Source organism: Vulpes lagopus, chromosome 23 (genome assembly GCF_018345385.1).
Source record: "Vulpes lagopus strain Blue_001 chromosome 23, ASM1834538v1, whole genome shotgun sequence".
Classification (NCBI taxonomy): Eukaryota; Metazoa; Chordata; class Mammalia; order Carnivora; family Canidae; genus Vulpes; species Vulpes lagopus.
Window position 1 is genome coordinate 55,310,536 of NC_054846.1, and position 24,699 is coordinate 55,335,234.

At 41.7% G+C, this 24,699-nt stretch overlaps 1 protein-coding gene across 4 annotated transcripts in view; it reads left to right on the forward strand.

Annotated features, from left to right (window-relative positions):
* Window positions 1-15,754: 15,754 nt before the first annotated feature.
* ZYG11B (zyg-11 family member B, cell cycle regulator) overlaps window positions 15,755-24,699 on the forward strand; it is an 83,683-nt gene continuing 74,738 nt past the window's right edge. Inside the window, exons 1-2 of one of the 4 annotated variants that reach the window (XM_041738443.1) lie at window positions 16,172-16,397; window positions 17,094-17,289. Coding sequence is in view for 2 of the 4 variants with exons in the window: in XM_041738442.1 (XP_041594376.1) it covers window positions 15,910-15,912 (3 nt within the window). In the remaining 2 variants the exon portion in view is untranslated. Of the gene's footprint in view, window positions 15,966-16,171; window positions 16,398-17,093; window positions 17,290-24,699 lie in introns of those variants that run through there. The other 3 variants (XM_041738442.1, XM_041738444.1, XM_041738441.1) reach the window with 3 other exon arrangements.

Genomic DNA, 24,699 nt, shown 5'->3' on the forward strand with positions numbered 1-24,699 from the left:
TTCTTGTTCTTCTACTTCTGCAGTATTTGGCCTTGGCTAAGTCCATTTTCTTTTCAGATCCTCATTCTTGTCTGTAAGATGAGACTCCCAATCCAACTCCTGCACGATACCGGTGACAGACCAACTGTAATTCTGAAGTTTTAAGGATGCTTCATGCAACCACAAAAGTGCTATCTCCTTATCTTATCTTTCAGGAAGAATTGCCAAACACAGTACAAAGATATAATGTAAGTATATCTCTTTGCAAACCTTAAAACAATGTAAAAATTAAGTAAGATATCTATGGGGATCCCTGGGTGGCGCAGCGGTTCGGCGCCTGCCTTTGGCCCAGGGCGCGATCCTGGAGACCTGGGATCGAATCCCACGTCGGGCTCCCGATGCATGGAGCCTGCTTCTCCCTCTGCCTGTGTCTCTGCCTCTCTCTCTCTCTGTGTGACTATCATAAATAAATAAAATTAAAAAAAAAAAAAGTAAGATATCTATGTCTAATCATATAATTTACAATTTATATAATTTATAGGTTGGAGATTATTCAAAATCCTCCCTACTGAAAGTGTGATCTGAAAGTAGGGAGGATTATGCTAAATCCTTCAGTGGGAAGGATTATTTATTCTAAATCCTTCCTATCGAAAGGTCGGTAGCATTTGAGATCTTGGTAGAAATGCAGACTCTTGGGTCCCACTCAGACCTACTAAACCAGAATCTGTGTTTTAACAAGATCCTCGAGTTAGATGCACAATAAAGTTTAAGAAGCACTGCTTTAAGTCAAACTCATAGGACACATGCCCTGAAAAGACTTTGAAGATCATCTTTAACTCCTTCATTTTACAGATGAACACACGGGAGCTCAGCAATGATAGGGACTTGTCTTTCTAAAAGGCAGATCTAACCATGTCACCCTCATGTTGGAAACCAATGACTCCACCACATGCCTAACTCAGCATTCAAGGCCCTATCATCTGGCCCCTTCTTACCCTCTACTTGACAATTCCCCACCTATAGTAGACAAACCAATCACTCTCACCTACTACCTTTTTATATCCTCAGGCTGTTTTCTCTGTGTGTATTGCTCTTCCCACTTCTCTCTAGCCCCAGCTCATACTACAACACCAGCTCAGACAGAGACCCCTCTTGTCTCTGTTTAGGATGCCTTTCTAACCTTCACTGGCTGACATTGGGCTGTGGTTAGCCAGTTATCTCCCCCATTTCCTGAAGCACTATGGCCATATGCATTATACCAGACTGTGAGCTTCTTAAGGATAGGAACTGGGTCTCAGGTTCCAGCACAGAGTCAGGCACTTTGTAAGAGCTCAATGTATCCCCTGTGACTAATGATTTGTAACATGTCTTCCAAGTCTAACTTTTTGCATTTTTAGACCGCGATTTCCCAGAGAGTGAGGGCTTAATATTCTTTTCTCTTCTTTCTCCATCTCACTCATGAGGCTCCATGCGTCTCAGTCCAGCAGGCACTTGTCCACTACCCAGACTCACTGGTTCAGCTGTTGTGATTGTAGCCGTTCCCATACTGTGTCCCGGACCCGGCTCATGGCAGCATGCTCAGGGAAGTCCAAACGATCCAATACCAAAAGTAGGGAAGGGGCAGGGTTTCAGGGTAAATCATCTCAAGCCTGGGATAAGATTTAGTGCCTTCTGTGCAAGCTCAGAAGATTTTAGGCTGTGACCCCAAAAGTCTATTCCTGAGGCCTTCTGTCCCTACATAAGAATTGAGAAGTCCAAAAAACAAAATAATAATTGACAAGTCCTTGGGACATGTTGACGATTGAATAAATGAATGAATGGGTAAATTAATCTGGACTTCTAAATGTAACTGAATGCTGACTGCCAGAAAAAAGCAGTTGTGCCGGAAGAGGGTTGTAACCAAATGTCACATAATGTTAAAGTTGAGTTACAGACTCCTTACCTTTGCACACAAGCCCTGCTTTAATCTGCCCCAGCTTGCCTCTCCAGCTTTGTCTCTTCCCTTACCATATATACACTCTTTGTGCCTCATCCAAAACTATTTGTAGAGACTAAACACGTCATTGTGGTTTAATCCTCCAGTGCCTTTACACACGTGGTTCCCTTTCTTCCCTTCTTAATTTAGGTAATTCCTATTTGCCTTGCGATGCCTCCTCTGTGCTCCGGTAGACACTATGCCTCTTTTATGAGTGCTGATAGTATCTTGCTGTTGTCTATCTCCGTAAGAGTTAAGCACCAGGGACTGAGTCTTACTCATTTTGTGTCCTCAGTGCCCAGCATATGGCATACACAAAGGAGACATTATTTATTGGGCACATGAGCCAGTGAAAAGAATGTATAGTGAAAGAATTATCATTAGTCAGGGAATTTGCCATCCACAGAATTCCAGGTTTAGAAAGGGCTTTGCAAAGCCTCATTTAATATTTATTGAAGAATAAATTATTTACATGCATATGACCTCCTAGGAAAGAGCTAGGGGCACTGAATAGATGACAGGCGAGGATGCCTAGGGAAGTGGATTTCACACACATATGCCCCACCCCTCTGCCCAGTCCATGGCATTTGTGTGATTTGGAGGACATGGGCAGATGACCTGTTACAGGTCACTGGAGACAAGGCCTCAGTCGTCTGATTGGAGTGATTGTTCCAAACTGGCTGCCACTTCTTTTCCCCACCACCCTGAGAGAGAGAGTGGCAGAAAGGTTAAAGATGACAAAATGTGCACACCAAGTATGAGACCTTGACCAATTACCAGGCCTGGGAATCAAGTTAATTCTATACCATCTCTCTAAACTTTAGTTTCCTGGGACACCTGGGTGGCTCAGTCAGTTAAGCGACTGCCTGCTGCTCAGGTCATGATCTTGGGGTCCCAGGATCGAAGCCCTGCTGTCGCCTTCAGCTCAGCAGGGAGTCTGCTTCTCCCTCTGTCCCTCCCCCTGCTCATTTTCTCTCTCTCTCTCCCTCTCCCTCTCTCAAAAAAATAAATGAAATATTAAAAAAATAAACTTCAGTTTCCTCATCTGTAAAATAAGGATAATAATATCTAGCTTTCAGGATTGTCAGGAGGATTTTATAATAATAGTTAATACTTACATGACACTCATATCTTGCAAGTCCTGTTCTAAGATCTCTCTCTCTCTCTATATATATATATATGTATATATATATATACATATATATTTATATAGTTATATAGAGAGAGTTATATATATATATATGTATATATATATATATATATATATATATATAGAGAGAGAGAGAGAGAGAGAGAGAGAAAGAAACTCAATCTTCACTAGAACTCTATCAGGTAAGTACAATAAAATCTGATAGATAAAGAAACAGAGACAGAAGTGTCACATAACTTTTCCAAGATCATGCAGCTAGTAATTATGGAGCTATGAGTGAAACCCAGGCAGACTGACTTGCTCCAGAGTTTATGCTCTTATCAAGTTCTATGTTGCCTCTTTAATAAGATAATTATGTGAGAGTGAAAGTGTCTGGTTCCTAGTAGTGCATGATAAATACTGACAATAAAAAAGTAATCTATTATCTGTAGTTGATGAGGTTGCCCCAAATAGATTAATATTAATCAATTTTTAATTTTATTCATTTAAAAAGATTTTATTTATTTATTCATGAGAGACACAGAGAGAGAGGCAGAGACATAGGCAGAAGCAGGCTCCCTACGGGGAGCCCCATGTGAGACTCGATCCTAGGACTCTGGGATCACGACCTGAGCCAAAGGCAAACACTCAACCACTGAGCCACCCAGGTGTGCCAATATTATTCATTTTTAAAATGTCATATCTTTCAATTATTACATACTCATTCAACTGGAAGAAGATTTTGTGTCTGACTAGTCTGGGCTATTTTGAGATGCTCTAAAGGTAAACTGGCTTTACCTTCTCCAGAAGAACCAGAACAAATCCTTAGCACTTGAGCCAGAGGGCATTTGAGGGACATGAGGATCCCATGAAATTAATTCCTCCATTCATGCCATGTTTTGGGTCCTGAAAACAGAAGTAAATTGAATCCAGTCAATACTCTCAAGGAACTCAGAGCCCAGTTGAGGATACAAGCAAAGGAGACAACTCTGATAGTACTGCTATAGAGGGAAACTTGTAAGGGATATCTAATTTAATTATGGAGGGATGGATCAGGAAAAGATTTCCAGAAAGAGAAGCCTAGTATCAAAAAGTATGTGGAAGACATTTTTTAAAAAATATTTTATTTATTTATTCATGAGAGACACGCAGAGAGAGGCAGAGACACAGGCAGAGGGAGAAGCAGGCTCCATGTAGGAGCTTGACTCGGGACTTGATCCCAGGACCCCAGGATCAAGTCCTGAGCCAAAGGCAGATGCTCAACCACTGAGGCACCCAGGCATCCCAGTGGAAGGCATATTTGAAGAAAACAGGATAGGGTTTTTTGGCAGAGCGAATGCTATGAGCAAATGCACAGGGGCTTGAAAAAAATAACATTATATATATTCCAAGGACTATGAGTAGTTTAATATGGCTACAGCAGAGCTAGGAGACACAGAATGGAAGTGTTGTTGCCCAAGGTATTGCCAGAGGCCAGGTAGGAAAGTGCCTCAGTTGTCAAATGAAGAAGTTTGTCCCTTACTGTGTAGGAGATATAGAGCCATTAAAAAGCTCCTAACAGGAGTGTGATATAGTTAAAAGAAAAATAACTTGGTAGCAGAAGGGGGTCAAATTAGAGATTTAAGACTGAAGACAGTTTTTAAGCTCATGAAAAGATGCTCGACTGCATTAGTCATTAGGGAAATGTGAATTCAAATCACAAGTTACTATTTCACATCTACTAGGATGTCTATAATAAACAAGCTGGACAATAACAAGTATGGGAAAGAATGTGGAGGAATTGAAAAAAAAAAAAAGAATGTGGAGAAATTGGAACTCTCAAACATTGCTGGTGGGAATGTAAAATGATGCAGCTGCTTTGGAAAACAGATTGGCAGTTGATCAAAGTTACACATAGAGATACCATATGACCTAGCAATTCTACCTCTAGGTATACCCCCAAAGGAAATGAAGACATACATAAAACCTTTCACATGCATGTTCATAACATCATTATTCATAATAGCCCCCAAAATGAAAATAACTCAAGTGTCCATCAGCTAACAAATGGATAAGCAAATTATGCCTCATCCTTATCATGGAATATTATTCAGCCACGAAAGGAATGAGGTCCTGATACATGCTCCAACATGGATGAGTCTTGAAAATATAATGTTGGGGATCCCTGGGTGACTCAGCGGTTTAGCGCCTGCCATTGGCTCGGGGCGTGATCCTGAAGTCCTGGGATCAGGTCCTGCATCGGGCTCCCTGCATGGAGCCTGCTTCTCCCTCTGCCTGTGTCTCTGCCTCTCTCTCTCTCTCTGTCTCTCATGAATAAATAAATAAATAAAATCTTTTTAAAAAAAGAAAATATAATGTTAAGTGGAATAAGCTAGATACAGAGGGCTACATATCATATGGTACCATTTATATGAAATCCCCAGAACAGCCAAATCCATAGAGATAGAACAGAGATTAGTGGTTTTCAGGGCCTAGGGGAAGGAAGGAATGGGGAATGACTGCCGTTGGGTATGGATCTCTGCAATTAGTGGTGATGGTTGCATAATTTTGTGATTTTACTTAAAAACCACTGAACTGTACATTTATTTATTTATTTACTTACTTATTTATTTAATAATCTCTACACTCAACATGGGGCTCAAAGCCATGACCCTGAGATCAAGAGTTGCAGGCTCTTCCAACTGAGCCAGCCAAGTGCCCTTGAGTTGTACATTTTAAAGGATGAGTTTCGTGGCATATGAATTTTATATATATATATATGATGGGTGGAAGAGTGACCACTGAGGGTACTGCAACCCCACACCCCTGGAGGTTCATGAAGACTTTCCAGGGGGTACAGAGCATGAACAATTTCTACATCCCCAACTTTTATATGTGCACTGTTTCCTAAAATTAATCTGCCCGATAATCTGCCTTTTATTTCTTCTCTTTGACAATAATGTTTCTCTCACCTTTAAAGGAAAGATATACATCTCACCTGTCCTGAATATTACTGCAAGAATATTGCCCTGGGAACAAAAATGTCTGGAGTGCCAACTTATGATCCCCTATGAGATAAAATTGGTGGGATTTGGATGATTTCTTGCCTGTAAGGGATGAGGGAAAGGAAGGTGTCAAAGATGACTCCTGGGTGACCCTTAAAAACTCATCTGTGGGCATCTGCTTCTGAGCTGGGAGCACCAGAAGGGGGAGAACATGTTTGGGGGAGAGATAAGGAGTTACATTTTGGATCTCATTTCTCAGAGTCCTGTGGCCTGTATTAAATATCAGCTACTCTCCGTCCACCTTGGAAGCATAGGCACATACAGAAATCAAGATTCTAGCTAGACTAGAATGTTAGAACTGACAGAGACCTTGAACCTTATGCATCCTGACCACTCATCCCCTTAGGGCATTTTACAGATGATCAAATTGCTGCCAAGGGAGAATAAAGATTTGCCCAAGGCCTCAGCATCTCAGGGTTCCAAGGGGTCTTTTTTTTTTTATTATTTTAAATTCAATTTTCCAACATACAGTATAACACCCAGTGCTCATCCCATCGGTTGCCCTCCTCATTGCCCGTCTCCCAGTCACCCCAACCCCCTGCCTACCTCCCCTTCCACAACCCTTTGTTTCCCAGAGTTAAAAGTGTCTTATAGTTTGTCTCCCTCTCTAATTAAAAAAAAAAAAAAAAAAACTTTTTAAATTTTATTTATTTATTTGACAGAGAGGGAGAGAGTGAATATGAGAGAGAGAGAGAGGGAGAGAGAATCTGAAGCAGTCTCCACACTAAGCACAGAGCCCACAACTTCGAGATCATGACCTGAGCCAAAACCAAGAGTTGACACTTAACTGACACAGCCATCCAGGTGTCCCATCCAAATGGTTTTAAAGGTATTAAATCCCGCCTCCCCAATGTCACAGCCAGAAGTTAGCGTTCAACCCTTCTAACTCTTGGCACAGTGCTCCTCAGTCTCATTCTGAGGTAGCACACTTGTCTCTCAGCAGCAGGCAAGAGAGGTATAAAACCCTTCTGTTTCCTGCTCAAATCATCCTCATTTGCCTTCTGGCATCTGACAGAAGACAGTAGAGAGGAAAAATAGAGTAAGAGTGGCTCTCTCCGGCAGCCCCTGTGGCGCAGCGGTTTGGCGCCGCCTGCAGCCGGGGGTTTGATCCTGGGGACCGTGGATGGAGTCCCACGTCGGGCTCCCTGCGTGGAGCCTGCTTCTCCCTCTGCCTGTGTCTCTGCCCCCCCACCCCCTCTCTCTGTGTCTCTATGAATGGATCAATAAAATCTTAAAAAAAAAAAAAAAGAGTGGTTCTCTCAGTGTCTTCCCAGACCAGCATCATCAGCATCTCCTGGGAATGTGCTAGAAATGCAAAATCTTGAGCCTCAACCCAGGCATTTTGGATCAAAAACTCTGGGGGAGCGTCCTAGCAAACTGCTTTAACAAGTGCTCTAGATGATTATGATAGAAACTAAAGTTCAAGAAACATTCAATTCAATTAACAATTCAAGTAACAAATTAATTCCTCATTAGAAAGACCTTCAGGGGGATCCCTGGGTGGCGCAGCGGTTTGGCGCCTGCCTTTGGCCCAGGGCGCGATCCTGGAGACACGGGATCGAATCCCACATCAGGCTCCCGGTGCATGGAGCCTGCTTCTCCCTCTGCCTGTGTCTCTACCTCTCTCTCTTTCTCTCTGTATGACTATCATAAATAAATAAAATTTAAAAAAAAAAAAAAAAAAAAAAAAAAGAAAGACCTTCAGGGAGGATCCCTGGATGGCTCAGCAGTTTAGTGTCTGCCTTCAGCCCAGGGTGTGGTCCTGGAGCCCAGGGATCTGAGTCCCACGTCGGGCTCCCCACATGGAGCCTGCTTCTCTGCTTCTCCCTATGCCTCTCTCTCTCTCTCTCTCTCTCTCTCTCATGAATAAATAAATAAAATCTTAAAAAAAAAAAAAAAAAGACCCTCGGTTCCCATTTTTATCCCTTTTTATCCTCAGGAGAAATTCTAGTCCTCTCCAAGGCTGTGAGGCGGTGGAATGAGCTCTGGGCTCAGATTTAGCTCTTTCATGGCTGACTTGTGGGGTTTCCTATCTCTGAGCCTGTGTTCTCCCATCTATGAAATGAGATAGTAACCCCTTCTATCAGCTCCAGGTTATTGTTATGAGGATTAAATGTGAGGCCGGCTGATAAACTGCTTTTTAAAAAAACTGTCTGCTCTGACTTTGCGAGGAGGATTGCTAGAGTACGTATCTGGATTGCAACTTTGAGCTCTGAAAACATCCCTTTGATGGTGCTTAGCTCTACACAGAGAGTAGCCAGCCACCAACCAGGGTGGACTTTTCCTAATAGATGATGCTTACTGGGAACTTCTGCCCCGAATCTTGGGTTCTGAGTGGTTGGAATGTACCTCATACTCAGGAGTAGCCAGTTGAAATTTCCATCATACTCAGCGTTTGTTTTCCCCTTAATTAAATTTTTTAAAAAGATTTTATTTATTTATTCATTAAGAGACACAGAAAGAGAGGCAGAGACACAGACAGAGGGAGAAGCAGGCTCCCTGCAGGGAGCCTGATGTGAGACTGGATCCCAGGACCCTGGGATCATGACCTAAACCAAAGGCAGATGCTCAACCACTGAGCCACCCAGGTACCCCATCCCCTTTATTAAACTGTTTTTTTTAAATATATTTTCAAATTTTTAAATTGGAGTTCAATTTGCCAACATAGAGCATAACACCCAGCGCTCATCCCATCAAGTGCCCCCCTTAGTGCCCATCACCCAGTCGCCCCCACCCCCTGCCCACCTCCCTTTCCACCACCCCTTGTTTGTTTCCCAGAGTTAGGAGTCTCTCATGTTCTGTCTCCCTCTCTTATAGTTCCCACTCATTTTTTTGTTGTGCCCAAGATTGCGAATCTGAGAAACCACCAAGGAGCTGACACCGATGCAAGCGCAGGAGGGTTTATTAGCAAGCTGAGCTTGGGTCCAAGTATACCCGACACAGCGGAGCAGGGACTTGGACCCTGAAGTGGGTTACAGCTGGGTTTTTTATAGGCTGGTCTAGGGGATTTTCAGAAGGAATGGAAGAATTTCTCAAGTTCTGTTTACATTTTGATATGGTGCTTTCAAGAGCATTGAGCTCTGTTCTCATTCTAATATGGGACTTTCTACCACGGGGGTGGACTCTGTTGTCTTTCTGATATGGGATTCCCTGCGAGGACATTGAGGACATTCTGCAGTTTTTCCTATAAAGTTCAGCTCTTATTCACAGGGGCCTAAGATGGCTGTACTTGTGCTAATGCTAAACTTGAGATGGAATGGCCTTGATTTTTCTCAGCCTCCACATTTTTCTCCATTCCCTTTTGTTCCCTTTCACTATTTTTTAAATTCCCCAAATGAATGAGACCATATAATGACTGTCCTTCTCTGATTGACTTATTTCACTCAGCATAATACCCTCCTGTTCCATCCACATTGAAGCAAATGGTGGGTATTTGTCGTTTCTAATGGCTGAGTAATCCTTTATTAAATTGTTTTTTTTTTTAAATTTTTATTTATTAATGATAGTCACACACACAGAGAGAGAGAGAGGCAGAGATACAAGCAGAGGGAGAAGCAGGCTCCATGCACCGGGAGCCCGACGTGGGATTCGATCTCGGGTCTCCAGGATCGCGCCCTGGGCCAAAGGCAGGCGCTAAACCGCTGCGCCACCCAGGGATCCCTTTTATTAAATTGTTAAGGAGAAATTTGTTTATTTTTAAATGGAAGTCTTTTTCATTATCCAATAAAGTTATACAAAAGATGAAGACCTTTAGAATGGTCCCCTCTCTTAAAGATTGAGGGCACTGAAAATTAAAAATAAGAGGAAATCCTGCCTCTGAAATCAGTGAGTTGTCCTGAAATTCCAAATCCTTTGCTTTTGTTTTTTCCCATTTAACTTTCTCAAGCCACTTTTATTTTATTTTATTTTATTTTTTCAAACCACTTCTAAAATTAGAAGGAATCTGAGCAATCAAGTCCATTTTTATTTTTATTTATTTATTTTTAATAATAAATTTTTTTTTATTGGTGTTCAATTTGCCAACATACAGAATAACACCCAGTGCTCATCCCATCAAGTGCCTCCCTCAGTGGCCGTCACCCATTCACCCCCACCCCCCGCCCTCCTCCCCTTCCACCATCCCTAGTTCGTTTCCCAGAGTTAGGAGTCTTCCATGTTCTGTCTCCCTTTCTGATATTTCCTACCCATTTCTTCTCCCTTCCCTTCTATTCCCTTTCACTATTATTTATATTCCCCAAATGAATGAGACCATATAATGTCTGTCCTTCTCCGATTGTCAAGTCCATTTTTAAGCTAATCATGGAACTCCTGTTTATCCATCCCCAACATCGTGTCAATTGGCCTCTTTTTTTCACATCCCTTTGCCTCTGGCTCTAATTTCTAAAGCAAAATGGAATACATTGATATTCTCAAATATCAATAATAATAATAGCAGCTATCATTCAAGAACATGAAGAAATCTTCCCTATTTGGTAAACAATGGACTTTCTGGATAAATAAATAGATACTCACAAGCCTTGATTGTACTTAGATTAAGACAAAAGGCCACAAACTCAAAGCAGGAATTTTGAAGGGTACAAGTGTTTTTGAGAGGGCAAAACACTGTATTAACCATTAACTTCTGTTTACACAGAGAAAAAAATAGCACACAACTATATACCATTTGTCTTTGAATCTAAGTTAAAGCTATACTTAATCTTTCCTCAAAAAGTTGAGTTTCTATGTTTATCAAAAGGAGCAGAGCTTCCCAATAATATCAAAAGGTTTATTTTAATAGTTTCAAGGAATCTCTATTTGTGACCTTGAGATGATGAGTTGACATCAGAAACTATATTAGTTAGAATGTTTGTTATAGAAAATGATATTTATTCACTTAAAGTTATAAACTATTTGCCAAAGAAGGCCAATTTACCAAACTCAAGATAATCATCAAACTGATGGTACGTAACTAATGATCTAGTTCTCATTAACTCAACAAGAATAAAAGACTGTAGGAATTTTTTTTTTAAATTAGGAACATCAGTTAAAGTCATTCCTCATTGTAAAAAATGATTTTACTTGTAAAATAAATAAGTGCCTCCAAATGATTATCTTTCAAATCTTATTTACTTTTATAATAGATAATACAGCCTCATGGTTAAAAAATCAAAAGACACAGGGGGTACCTGGCCGGGTCAGTTGGAAGAGTGTTGCTACTCTTGATTTCAGGATTGTGAGTTCAAGCCCTATGTTGGATCTATAGATTATTTAAATAAATAAATAAATAAATTTTAAAAAGCCTGAAAAAATCAAAAGTCACAAAATTTTCTATTATGAATAGGCTTTTTCCTCCTACCTGTCTCTTGCCATCCAGTTGTCCTTTCCAGCAGCAATAGGACAATTGATAGTATCACTTTCTTTTAAATTCTTCCAGGGATATTCTCTGCGTATATAAGTAATGATGTATATATCTTACTACCATCACTTCTTACCGGAATGATAGTATGCAATATACATTAAGACTACACTTTCACTTAGCTATAGAGCTTGAAAGCAATTTTATATCATTACATAAAGAACTTGTTCTTTGTGGTAACAGAGTATGTGCTGTAGGAATACATTGTTATTTAACAGTTTATCAATAAACAATTAAGTTTTTTTTCAATCTTTTGTTATAAACAGAGCTTGTTAGAAGTGGAATTTCTGAGTCAAAGGGAATGGCCATTTAAAAATTTGATAGGGGCACCTGGGTGGCTCAGTCAGTTGAGCATCAGACTCTTGGTTTTTGGCTCAGACCTGTACCTCAGGGTCCTGGGATGGAGTACCTGGTAGGGCTCAGCAGGGAGTCTGCTTGAAGATTCTCTCTGTCTGCCTCTCTGCCCATTCCATCACATACTCTCTTGCTATTTCTCAAATAAATAAATCTTAAACAAATAAAAAATAAAGTTTGATAAATACCTCCCTCAAATTGTCTTCCATAGAAGTTGTTCCAATTTACACTCCCACAAACAAAATAGAAGAGTATGTATCAAGCTGCCCTTGCCACTACCGTCTTATCAGTTTTGTATATCTTTGCCAATCTGATAGATGAAAAACAGCATTTCAAACAAATTCTAATTTGCATTTCTCAAAAAATTTGCATTTATTTTATTACAAGTAAGAGTGAACATTTAAGAGCCCTTTCTATTTCTTTTTCTTTTCTTTAATTTATTTTTATTTTTATTTATTTATGATAGGCACACAGTGAGAGAGAGAGAGAGGCAGAGACATAGGCAGAGGGAGAAGCAGGCTCTATGCACCGGGAGCCTGATGTGGGATTCGATCCCGAGTCTCCAGGATCGCGCCCTGGGCCAAAGGCCCACTCCACTACCACCGGCTCTCCTGGTAAGGTGACTCCTAGATCAGACATAGAGACTAAATCATGACTGGTCAAAGCGAATATTAGTAGTCTTATTCCCTTTGCTATTTCTTGGCTTACTTATGGCCTATAGGACTTGAGGGGAAGTCTATTGGGTGACTACTATGTATATTAGAAATCTATTAGACTTGTAAGGGTGGATGTGTGGTTGGTTGTTGGATATCTAAGTCTGAAATTCAGAACAGAGGTCTGGCTGGAATGGACGTGTAATTTTGGGGATTAGCCCTACATAGATCATATTTAAAGTAATATGATGGTATAAAATAATCAAGGAGTGAGGGCAGCCCGGGTGGCTCAGCGGTTTAGCACCGCCTTCAGCCCAGGGCCTGATCCTGGAGACCTGGGATCGAGTCCCACATGGGGCTCCCTGCATGGAGTCTGCTTCTCCCTCTGCCTGTGTCTCTATCTCTCTCTCTCTGTGTCTATGAATAAATAAATAAAATCTTTAAAAAAAATAATCAAGGAGTGAGTATAAATGAAAAGATAAAATATCAAAGTATTGACTGGGCCGGGATCCCTGGGTGGCTCAGCGGTTTGGCGCCTGCCTTTGGCCCAGGGCGCGATCCTGGAGACTCGGGATCGAATCCCACGTGGGGTTCCCGGTGCATGGAGCCTGCTTCTCCCTCTGCCTGTGTCTCTGCCTCTCTCTCTCTCTCTCTCTCTCTCTGTGACTATCATAAATAAATAAAAATTAAAAAACAAAAACAAAAAAACCCCAAAGTATTGACTGGGGCAGTGTTTAGGAGGTCAGAGAAATGTGGAGAAGCCAGGAACAGCCAGTGAGATAGAAGATCCAGGGCAGTGGAGTGCCATGATAGCCAAGGAGGAAGAAAACTGTTTCTAGTGCTCATGGTAGGTTAAGTAAGAGTGAAAATTGATGTTAAAAATTATGTCACTGGTGGCCTTGATAAGAACGTTTCAGTGGAGTGGTAGAGGATAGGCCCATAGAATATAGGAGAAAGGAAATCAAGACATTGAGCAGCACAGCACAGGCTACCTTTATGAGATTTTGGTGTAAAGAAGGGCAGAGAAATGAGGCAGGCTGGAGAATCAGAACTGGGTCAAGAGAGGTTTTTTTGTTTTTATTTTTTTGATATGGAAGAAATGAGTCTGTGTTGGTATGTCAATGGGAAAGAAAAACAAAATTATGATGTAGAAGATAGGATGAATTCCTGGATAGATGTCTTTAAAGAAATGAAACCATGTGGGACTCGGCATTATGCTACTGAATGTATGATCTATGGACTAGAGATGGTCTGTGGACAGCTTGTTACCAATTCACAGTAGAAACAGAATAAATATTTATAAGGTTTTAGAGCAATTTAACAGAAAAATTTTGTCTATGGAATTTAATAACAAAAAGTCTGACATAGAGTTATCAAATTCATAGATACAGAAAGTAGAATGGTGGCTGTCAGGGGCTGGATGAGGAGAGAATAAGGGGTTATTGTTTAATGGGTACAGAGTTTCAGTTTTGCAAGATGAAAATAGTTCTGGAGCTGGATGGTGTTTGGTGGTGGCTTAACAATGTGAATGTACTTAATTAATGCCATTGAACTGTACAGTTAAAAATGGTGAATATGGTAAAAAAAAATCTGGGCTTGCATTCTGTATGTCTCTTTTCATTTTTTATTTTATTTTATTTTTATTTATTTTTAAAAGATTTTTATTTATTTATTCATGAGAACATAGAGGGATAGGCAGAGACTCAGGCAGAGGTGTGGAGGCCGAGAAAAATCAAGGCCATTCCATCTCAAGTTTAGCATAAGTACAGCCATCTTAGGCCCCTGTGAATAAGAGCTGAACTTTATAGGAAAAACTGCAGAATGTCCTCAATGTCCTTGCAGGGAATCCCATATCAGAAAGACAACAGAGTCCACCCCCGTGGTAGAAAGTCCCATATTAGAATGAGAACAGAGCTCAAAGCCCTTGAAAGCCCCATATCAGAATGTAAACAGAACTTGAGAAATTCCTCCATTCTTTCTGAAAATCCCCTAGACCAGCCTATAAAAAACCCAGCTGTAACCCACTTCGGGGTCCAAGTCCCTGCTCCGCTGTGTCGGGTATACTTGGACCCAAGCTCAGCTTGCTAATAAACCCTCCTGCGCTTGCATCGGTGTCAGCTCCTTGGTAGTTTCTCGGATTCGCAATCTTGGGCACAACAGAGGGAGAAGCAGGCTCCACGCACGGAGCCCGATGTGGGACTCGTCCAGGGTCTCCAGGATCCCGCCCTGGGCCGAAGGCGGCGCTAAACCGCTGAACCACCAGGGCTGCCCTGTATGTCTCTTTTTAAATTTAAGTTGCTTTAGTCATTAATTTTTATTGCATTTTATAAAAATGAGGTTTGAGATCAGAGAAAAAAAGTCTTTTAGTACAGGTAATTTGAGAAGAACTAAGAGTTTGACCTCAATTAAAAGCGAAATGGCTCATGCCTACTAAGGAAAGGAAGGCAGAACCCAGGAGTAGAACTACAGGCAGAGCAGGAGAGGTAGGCTGGAAGTCCTGGTGGCTGGCTGGTGGGGAACTTGTGGATGTTCTCTCTTTTTTTGTGGGCGGCTTCGTTTTCTCAGTGAATTAGTAACAAAATTACCAGTTAAGTGAGGATGAGGGAGGAAGGTTTGAAAAGAGATATGAGATAGTCATCTAGTAGGGTGGGACGGTGTGTAGAACTGGAGAAATGTAGCTAAGCATCGGAGGACTATTTGAGGATAACAGATTATCAGATTTAAAGAGAGCCGAGTCAGTATGATTCTGGATTCCCCCCCCCACCGTCCTTGGGTTTTGCTGCACGTTTAGGCTTAGTTTCACCAGGTGAGCACAAGGAAAGGAGAGCAGGATTGGAGGAAGAAAGGCTAATACCTAGGAATTATTTTCCTGATGGACGACAGAAATTTTTTTTTTTAAGGTTTTATTTATATACTCGTGAGAGACATAGACCGGCAGAAGCAGGCTCCCGACGCGGGACTCGATCCCGGGTCTCCAGGACCACGCCCTGGGCTGCAGGCGGCGCTACCCCGCTGCGCCACCTGGGCTGCCCTGGACGAGCATCTAAACCCAAGGACCTTCAAGGACGGACGTGAGAGCTTTAGAACCGCGAGGAGTAGTGAAACGGTAGTAGGATCGGTGGGTTTTGAGTCTTGGAGGAGTCGAGGGAGGTTTGGATTGGGGTATTAAAGAGGAAAGCTAGGAACGAAGGGGGCTGTGATGGGAGGGGCGAAGGACTAACGCTGAGGTTACGCAGGGGCCGCAGCCGTAGGTGACGAGCGCCAGGCTGAGAGCAGGGCACCGAGAGGCTGAGGACGGGTGGTCCCTGGTGGCGAGGAACCTGAAGTGTGAAGGCGCTTCAAGGATTATCTGAGAACGGAAATCTCCAAAAGTCCTGACAATGGTAACGAAAGACAATGAACCGGAAACGCAAGGGGCTATAGGTTACTTAAACGAGTGAGTGCTCCAATCTCCTGTTATGACGTAATGTCTAAGGCTATAATTTTTAGAGGGAAGCTAGGATTCGAGGGGCTGCGGCTCCTTTAAGGGCCTGGCAAGGGGCAGAACCCAGAGGTCAGGCGCGCGGTCGGGACTCCGCGGAGTGTGCGCAGTGAGGGCGGAGGCGGGGCCAAGCGCCGGCTGGCCAGTGGGGGCGGGGCCTCGCGGGGGCGGAGTCTGCGCTCGGGCTCGGGCTGCGGCTGCGGCTGCTGCACTTCCAGCTTCTGAGGGAAGGAGGCCGAGGCCTGGGCCGAGCCCGGAGCCGCCGCCGCCGCCCGGAGCCTCCTGGAGCCCCCGCGCCGGCTCAGCCTGGGGGCGGGCTCGGGTCCGGCCCGCCGCCGCGCCCAGGACGGAGGCTGCGTGCCCGAGGACCAGGCCGGCGCAGCCATGGTGAGGGAGCGCGGCCTGCCGAGCCGCCGCCGCCCCCGCCCCGCGGCCTGCGGCCTGCGCGTCGCTGCCCGGGGGCCGCCTCGGCCGGCGCTTACCTCAGCCCTGCCCCCCGCGGCGCCCCGCTGGTCCTCCCGCGCTCGGGCCTGCCGGGGTGCGTGCGCGCCCCCGCCCAGCGCTCCCCGGTGACAGCCGCGCTCGTGTCCCGGTGCCGCCCCTCCTCGTCCTTTAACCTGACCTTCCGTTTCTCCCCTACCGTCTTGCGGCTTCGCCTGTTTTGGGCTCTGTCCCTGCGGTCCTCCCTCCCGCCTTCGCTGGTGCTCCCTGCCCGGCTCCCGTCCCTCGGTGTTCGCCCCGCGGCCTCCCGCGGCCCCGGGGTCCGGGCGGGAGCTACTCGAGCGCGGCTGCCTCCCAGGAACTGAGGGGCGGGCACGTAGACAGTCGTCGGCTTTCTTGTTCCTCTGCGGTTTTGTCGAGGGGCAGGGGCAGGGGCACCGGCACCGGCACCGGCACCGGCACCGGCAGGGCCTGGACGCTTACCGCCCAGGGTCGTGGCTGAGGAGCGAGGCGGGGTGGCGGCCGCGTCCGTCCCGTGACCTTTTGAGATAGCTGCTAGCCTTTGAGGAATAATCAAACATGTTTTGAAATGTTTTAATGTAGAGGTACAGGTCGGGAAATTCAAAAATGTTTTATTTTCAGGCTTAATTATTACTCAGAACAAACGGTTTGTTTTTGTTGGGAGGCCGACCAGGGTATCTGAAGACTGAAAAGCAGGCTGGCGGCCCGATTGTGACAGTGTCTGCGATACCTTCCGACACCTGGTTTGTCTTGCTCTCTCTGCCTTTAGTTGACAGACACTTCGAATATTTGCAAATGTTTTCCTCCCAGTTTCAAAGTAAGTGGAGGCTTCGGTTGGTTTTTTTATGGAGTTGGGTTGCACATGATTTGCTGTACATGTGATAAATACATCGCTCTGTCAGAGTCAGCAATCTAAATTTTGGTCTCTGGCCCAGTACGATTATTCTAATCAAAACCAAGCCCTGGTAATTGTGTTCTAGGAGGTTAGTCAATTTTTGTTTTTACCTCATTAATTTTTAGGAAAGTGGCTTATTATAAAATCATTTAATCTGTGAGCTTTCCCTGACTGACTGCGTTCTTAGGTTCTTCTGTGCCTGTCTCCCCGACAGCCCTTCACTAACAATCCAGCACACTGTCCCTGTGGTAACCTGCTTCTCCCTCTGAAATGTGGGTTTCTCCAGGCAGCCGTTGTGCCTTTTTATTCCTGATACACCCAGTGCCAGGCCATACACGTGCTTGAATGATTCGTGATCTGTTTTCCTATCTGACAAGTATGGTCTTAAACTGAAATTTGAGACAACTAGGGGACTACATAGAAAGACTGAATTGGAGAATTTTATTTTTGGTGCAAAAAATAAGTTTAGTAAGATGTGATCATCTCTTTAGAATAAAGTAAATTGTCCTGCCTCAGATACCAAATTTCTAGGTTTTTGGAAGCATTGGCCTTTCCACTGAGAATGAATGTATGAGTACTGAGGGAGAAGATTTAAACTGTTTTTGAGTATTTAGGATCCAAAAGTGTCATTTGACCTGGGCCTGAAATAGAAATGATTTGTATAGATCATTCTGGGAAGGCAAAGAATGCTTTGTTGTGAATGTGAGTAGAAAGTAATTATGATGTATTATAGGTAGCAGATTACCTTTATTTAGCATGGAGAGATGAGGAAATGAGGATGTATAGTAGAAAATTTGACCAAAAAGATACATTAGGCATGACTATAATTTCAACTTTGCCTGCAACTAACTTGATTTTCTTTACTTGTTAAAACATACACATGCAGAATAAGAGTATATGTCTGGGAGAAGTGAAGAGAATGCATAATATTAGCTTATTATGAACTGAGAATTAGCGGTAGAGGCTACTCTTTTTTATTTCCTTGTGCAATATATGTAATAAGTGCTCAGTAAATAGAGGTAAACATTATTATAAAGCTTTGTATTTTATATTTTTCAAAATTTTCATTATTGTGTTTTGAGTAGGTAAGATAGGTAAGATATCTAAAACAAGGGTTCTCAGACTTTAACATAAATCAGAACCAGCTGGAGGGCTTGTACTACCACTTCCTGAGTTTGATTTATTAGGTTGGAATAGGGCCTGATAGTTTGCATTTCTAATGTTATGCTGATGTTCCTGTTCCGTGACCAACACTTTGAGGAACACAGGCTTAAGATGTAGTTCACACTTTTTATTCTTATTTATTAAAAATTGAAAAATTAAAAAAAATTAACAATCCCAGTATAACTTTCACCTCCCCAAAAACTTTACTAATATAGCCTACTGTTGACTAGAAACCTTACTAATAACATAGTCAATTAATACATATGTTGTATGTATTATAAACTGTATCCTTGTAAGATAGAGAAAAAATGTTACTAAGGAAATCATAAGGAAGAGCAAATACATTTACAGGACCATATTGTTAAAAACTCTGTGTATAAGCGGACATAGTTCGGACCCGTGCTGTTTAAGGGTCAAAGGTATGAGAGTGGCAACTCTTTTAGGTAGTATGATTAGGCTAATATTTATTGAACAAGATTGTATATATATAGGCCCTGTTTTAAGTGCTTTATTTTCTGTCATTTAACCCTCATAGGAACCCAGTGAGAAAAATACTACCTCTGTGAAGATAGAGACCATGTTTGTTTGGCTCACCATTGTATCTTTAATACTTCTGGGCACCTGGGTGGCTCAGTGGTTGAGCATCTGCTTTCGGCTCCGGTCATGGTCTCGGGGTCCTGGGATCGGGTCCCACATTGTGCTCCTTGTGGGGAGCCTGCTTCTCCCTCTGCCTGTGTCTCTGCTTCTCTCTGTGTCTCTCATGAATAAATAAATAAAATCTTAAAAGAAAAACACATAGTGCCTGGTACATTATATGTGCTCAATAAATATTTGCTAAGTGAATGAATGACTTTGGGGATGATCAGAAAGTCATGGAGGCATTGTTGAGAAAGGAACATTTGAATTGGGGGTTTTAACAAGCGGGGTTTAAGTTTGGCTAAGAGTTTGGGAAGGAAGGTTATTCTTGGCAAAGAGACCAGCTTAAGCATAAAAACTGGGACCAGAACAGGCATGATGTATTCTGGGAAATGGATGGCTCTAGTATTGAGGGGACGGGAGAAGATGAGACTAGCTGAGCTTTGGCTAGGGTCAGATCATGGAGGACCTTAAGTCATAGGTTTAGGAGTTTTGGCCTCACTGTAAAGACTCAAAGTATCTTGGAAGGTTTTCTTGTCTGAAGGAATATAATAAGAGATTTTGAAGGTTATTACTCTAAATCAATATGAAACATGGTTTGGGGTGGGAAGAGCTTTACACTACTCCAGGTGAAAATAAGTGTGTGAACTTTCACCCTAGGCTTGTTATGGTGGTGATTTGTTTCTCAATTTTTATTTATTTATTTATTTATTTATTTATTTATTATTTATTTATTTTATTCATGAGAGATGCAGAGAGAGAGGCAGAGACATAGGCAGAGGGAGAAGCAGGCTTCCTACGGGGACCCTGATGCTGGACTCGACCCCGGGATCATGCCCTGAGCCAAAGGTAGACGCTCAACCATTGAGCCACCCAGGTGTCCCTGGTGGTGGTGATTTAAATGGAGGAAGGAGAATATAAGGAAAAAAAAATATGAAGTTAGAGTGGTGCTAAAGTACACCACTTTTTGGCTAAGTGAATCTTCCATAGAGGTATTATTACGGAGTTGTAGAAGAAGCACAGAATCACTAATAGCTTTTGCAGTTTTGCTCACTGGGCCTCAGTTTTCTTTTCTTTTTATTTTTTTTAAAAAGATATTTATTTATTTACTTATGAGAGACACACAGAGAGGGCAGAGACACAGAGGGAGAAGCAGGCTCCATTCAGGGAGCCCGATGTGGACTCGATTCCAGATCCTGGGATCATGCCCTGAGCGGAAAGCAGATGCCTCCGGATCCTGAGATCACACCCTGAGCGAAAAGCAGATGTACCTAACCGCTGAGTCATCCAGGCATTCCCTCAGTTTTCATATATGTTGCTATTAGGGATTTATGCGAATACTAAAGAAAATTTACTATACAAAGTCTTTTATTTACAAACAGGTCTCCCAAAGGTCATATATTAGGTCATGTAAAAAGAATCAGCACTTCAAAAACTTACTTGTTTTTTTAAAATATATTTTCTCTGGTATAAGGAGTAATTTTAAGTAAAATATACTTTACTTTTAAATTACTTATGTAGTTCACTTAATAGTGTATTGAACAAAATATAAAACAAATTTCAGCCTTTTTCTATTTAACAAGACACATTAATGTAAGATAAAGCATTATTTGTCATAGTTTAAAATGAGTATATATTACCATGTAGATTGAATTTAGCTATGTTTATGGCATTAAAATAGATAACTGACTTTAACAAATGTGAATTTCTCGCATTTTTATACTTAAAACATCAAAAGTTTTTTTTTAAAATTATTCTGTTTTATTTCTGTATGACAAAAGGAGTAGTTTTAGGCTGCTACTTGTAGGCCTGTCTCCACAAATAAAATATTGGAAGAATAGACCGTTCATTTTCAATAAATGAAAGGTCAAATTGGGGACTCCTGGGTGGCTCAGCGGTTGAGCAGATGCCTTTGGCTCAGGGTGTGATCCTGGAGTCCCAGGACTGAGTCTCACAGCAGGTTCCCTGCATTGAGCCTGTTTTTCCCTCTGCCTATGTCCCTGCCTCTCTCTGTGTGTCTCATGAATAAATAAATAAAATCTCTCTCTCTCTTTTTTTTTTTTAATTTTTATTTATTTATGATAGTCACAGAGAGAGAGAGAGAGGCAGAGACACAGGCAGAGGGAGAAGCAGGCTCCATGCACCGGGAGCCCGACGTGGGATTCGATCCCGGGTCTCCAGGATCGCGCCCCGGGCCAAAGGCAGGCGCCAAACCGCTGCGCCACCCAGGGATCCCCTCTCTCTTTTTTTAAAGTCAAATTGGATGTAACTATCACTGCATTTCTTAGTTTTGTTTTTTTTTTTTATTTCATTTTTAAGTCTTTGTTTTAATCCAGTTAATTAACAGTTTTAGGTGTACAATATAGTAATGGCAACAGTTTCTGTACATCACCTGGTACTCATCATAAGTGCACTCCTTAATTTCCATCACCTATTTAATCTGTACGCCGATCCTCTCCCCTCTGGTAACTATCAGATTGTTCTCTATAATTAAAAGTCTGTTTTTTGTTTTGACTGTCTCTTTGTTTTGTTTTGTTTCTAAAATTTTACATGAGTGAAATCATTTGGTGTTTGTCTTTGACTTATTTCATTTAGCATTATACTTTGTAGCTCTATCCATGGCATTGCAAATGGCAAGATTATCTTTTTTTTTAATGACTGAATAGTATTCCATTATGTATGTATGTGTGTATATATACACAATGCATATATCACATCTTTTTTTTTTTTTTAAGATTTTATTCATGAGAAATACAGAGAGAGAGAGGCAGAGACACAGGCAGAGGGAGAAGCAGGCTCCCCAAAGGGAGCCTGTTGTGGGACTCAATCCCAGGACCCCGGGATCATGCTTGAGCCAGAGGCAGATGCTCAATCACTGAGCCACACAGGCATCCCTATGACATCTTTATCCATTCACCAATTGATGGACACTTGGGCTGCTTCCATGTCTTGGCTATTGTAAATAATGCTGCTGTAAACATAGGGGTGCATGTATCCATTTGAAGTAATGTTTTTGTGTTCTTTGGGTAAATACCCAGTAGTGTGATAGCTAGATAACATGATAGTTCTGTTTTTAACTTTTAAAATGATACTGCACTCTTAATTTTAACAACATTGAAAGTTGTGTATATTTCAAAATTTTATTGTGTAGAGAGCATACTTGGTATGTGTGTGGTATTGTGCACTCTACCATACTAAGGAGCCTGCAGTTTGAGTCCTAGTTTATAGAGGCCTTATAGGATTGCTAGGGCCACACAGGTTGTACTGCACAACTCAGGTGGCAACCATATATGTGGACAACAGTGGGTCTACAAAGATCTGTATCCTGTGTTCTTGGCAGTGTCTAGCACATGGTAGGGGCTCAGCAAATAGTTGTAAAATGATTGTTTTGCATAGTATACTAGGACTCTTATCTAATCTTTTAATCTAATGACCTAATCATTTTATGAAAAAAGTCTTTGCATTTTCTGCTCTGTAACACTGAGCACACATTATGAGTTTTTTGTGCCCTTAAATTTAGCTTACACTGTTCCCCCCACACACACACTGTTTCTTTTGTCAAGAATGCTGTCTCCCTTTTTTGACTCTTTGACTATTAAACCTTCAGAATCCCTTTAAGGCCTATCTTCTTTGCAAAGCCTTTGGTTACCTCCAAGCAGCCGTGGGTTGCTCCTTTTTATATGCTTCTCCTGTACTTCCTATTGTTTGTTAAGGAAAGTGGCTATCTCTTCAGATTGTGAGCTCTTTGAGGACAAGGACAGTACTGTGTTTTTTTTAACTTCATGTTTTAAGCACTTAGCATAATGCCTGAGAAGTAGATAAATATTTGTTTAGTAAAAGAGTGTGTGCACTTTGTAGAGAATAGCATAAGGTAATGTTAACTGAGATGTGAATTATGAAAGAGAGAGAAAAAGGTGAATACTCTTGTGCAGATCCCCTTAGGGAATAAAGAGGTTTGGTGGGCAAGAAATTTTGGATCAGATAGTTTCTCTTACTAGTCCAAGTGGTACTTTCGATCTGGGATATATGTATGTTTCTGTCTAGAAGAGTTAAGGAGGAAGAGTTGGGGAGGAAGCCAAATGATTTTGAGATGAATTGCTAAGCAATGTTTTTGTATAAACACTTTCAAATTATTATTATTATTATTATTTTTTTTTTTTTAAAGATTTTGTTTATTTATTCATGAGAGACAGAGAGAGGCAGAGACACAGGCAGAGGGAGAAGCAGGCTCCACGCAGGGAGCCCGATGCGGGACTCCAGGATCACGCCCTGGGCTGAAGGCGGCACTAAACCGCTGAGCCCCGGGCTGCCCACTTTCTAATTATTTGTCTAATTTGTGGAGATGTCCTTCCAGAGAATAGAATATTTAAACACAGATAGTAAAGAATCAGTTACTCGTAAATCTAGAGGGGTAGTTAATTATTTAGACATTTTGTTAGCTCTGTATAAAGATCTTCTGTTTTTTAACTCTCTAGTTCTCCCTTGTACAGACATTTTTCTTAGCTCTCTAGGATCTTAATACCTGTGCAATGTAGGATTCTCCTTTGCTAGGGACATTTTTAAAGTCTGAATATTCTTGGTTATATAATATCAGTTTTTCTTTTTGCATAGAACTTCTAACCTTTGGCAAGTCATTTCACTCTCTATGCTTCCATATAAAAATCTCTAAAATGAAAAAATTGTACTAAATTTCTTCTCTATAATCTCTTACACCTCTTCAAAAAATATGGCAAGATTCTAGCAAGATAAAGGTAAGTTATTATAGTAGATACATTCTATTATCTATGATACTGTGGGAGCAGGGTACTTGAGCTCTGATCTCCATGCATATATATTACCTAACTTTTTACACCAAAAAATTTTTATGTTAATATTTGCATAGTACTTTAGCATTTTAAAGGCATTTTCATATGCATATCCCACTTATTCTTCATTACCATTTTGTGAAGTAATCAAGATAGAAGTTTAGCACCAGTTTTACAGATAAGAAAACTGAGAAGTTAATTTATTTTCTTAAGATCACACAGCTAGTAAGTAGCAGAGCCAGAATTGACTGCAAGCCCAGTTCTTTCCATTATTAACCTGGCTTCTCTGTTTACCGTATTGTATTTCAAAACTCATGCTAGCAGTTAAGAGAAAAATAATGCTGAAGTATCTCTGAGTTTACCATTCCTGTGATCTGCTCATATACTTAGTGATTACTGACCTGAATTTTTATTTTGTTTCTTAGATTGTTTTATTACATGAGTTAAGGTGGAAGGGAAGGGAATTTATTTACCTTTCCAGGCCTTGATCTAAAAAGATAGAACTGTAGCTCCTTGCCCTTTAGCACATAGCTGCTTGTCACACTGGCCAGACCTTGAAGTGATACATGTAAGAAGCTTGCCTTACGTGCATTTTTATCAGCATCTAGGGATCTTTTATGAGTAGTTAATGGTTTTTAAAAAAGAAAAATAAGTCCCCACAGTCCATGCCAAATAGTTTGATATATCTGTACCTTTGAACACAATATATCTGTGCCTTTGGTATTAC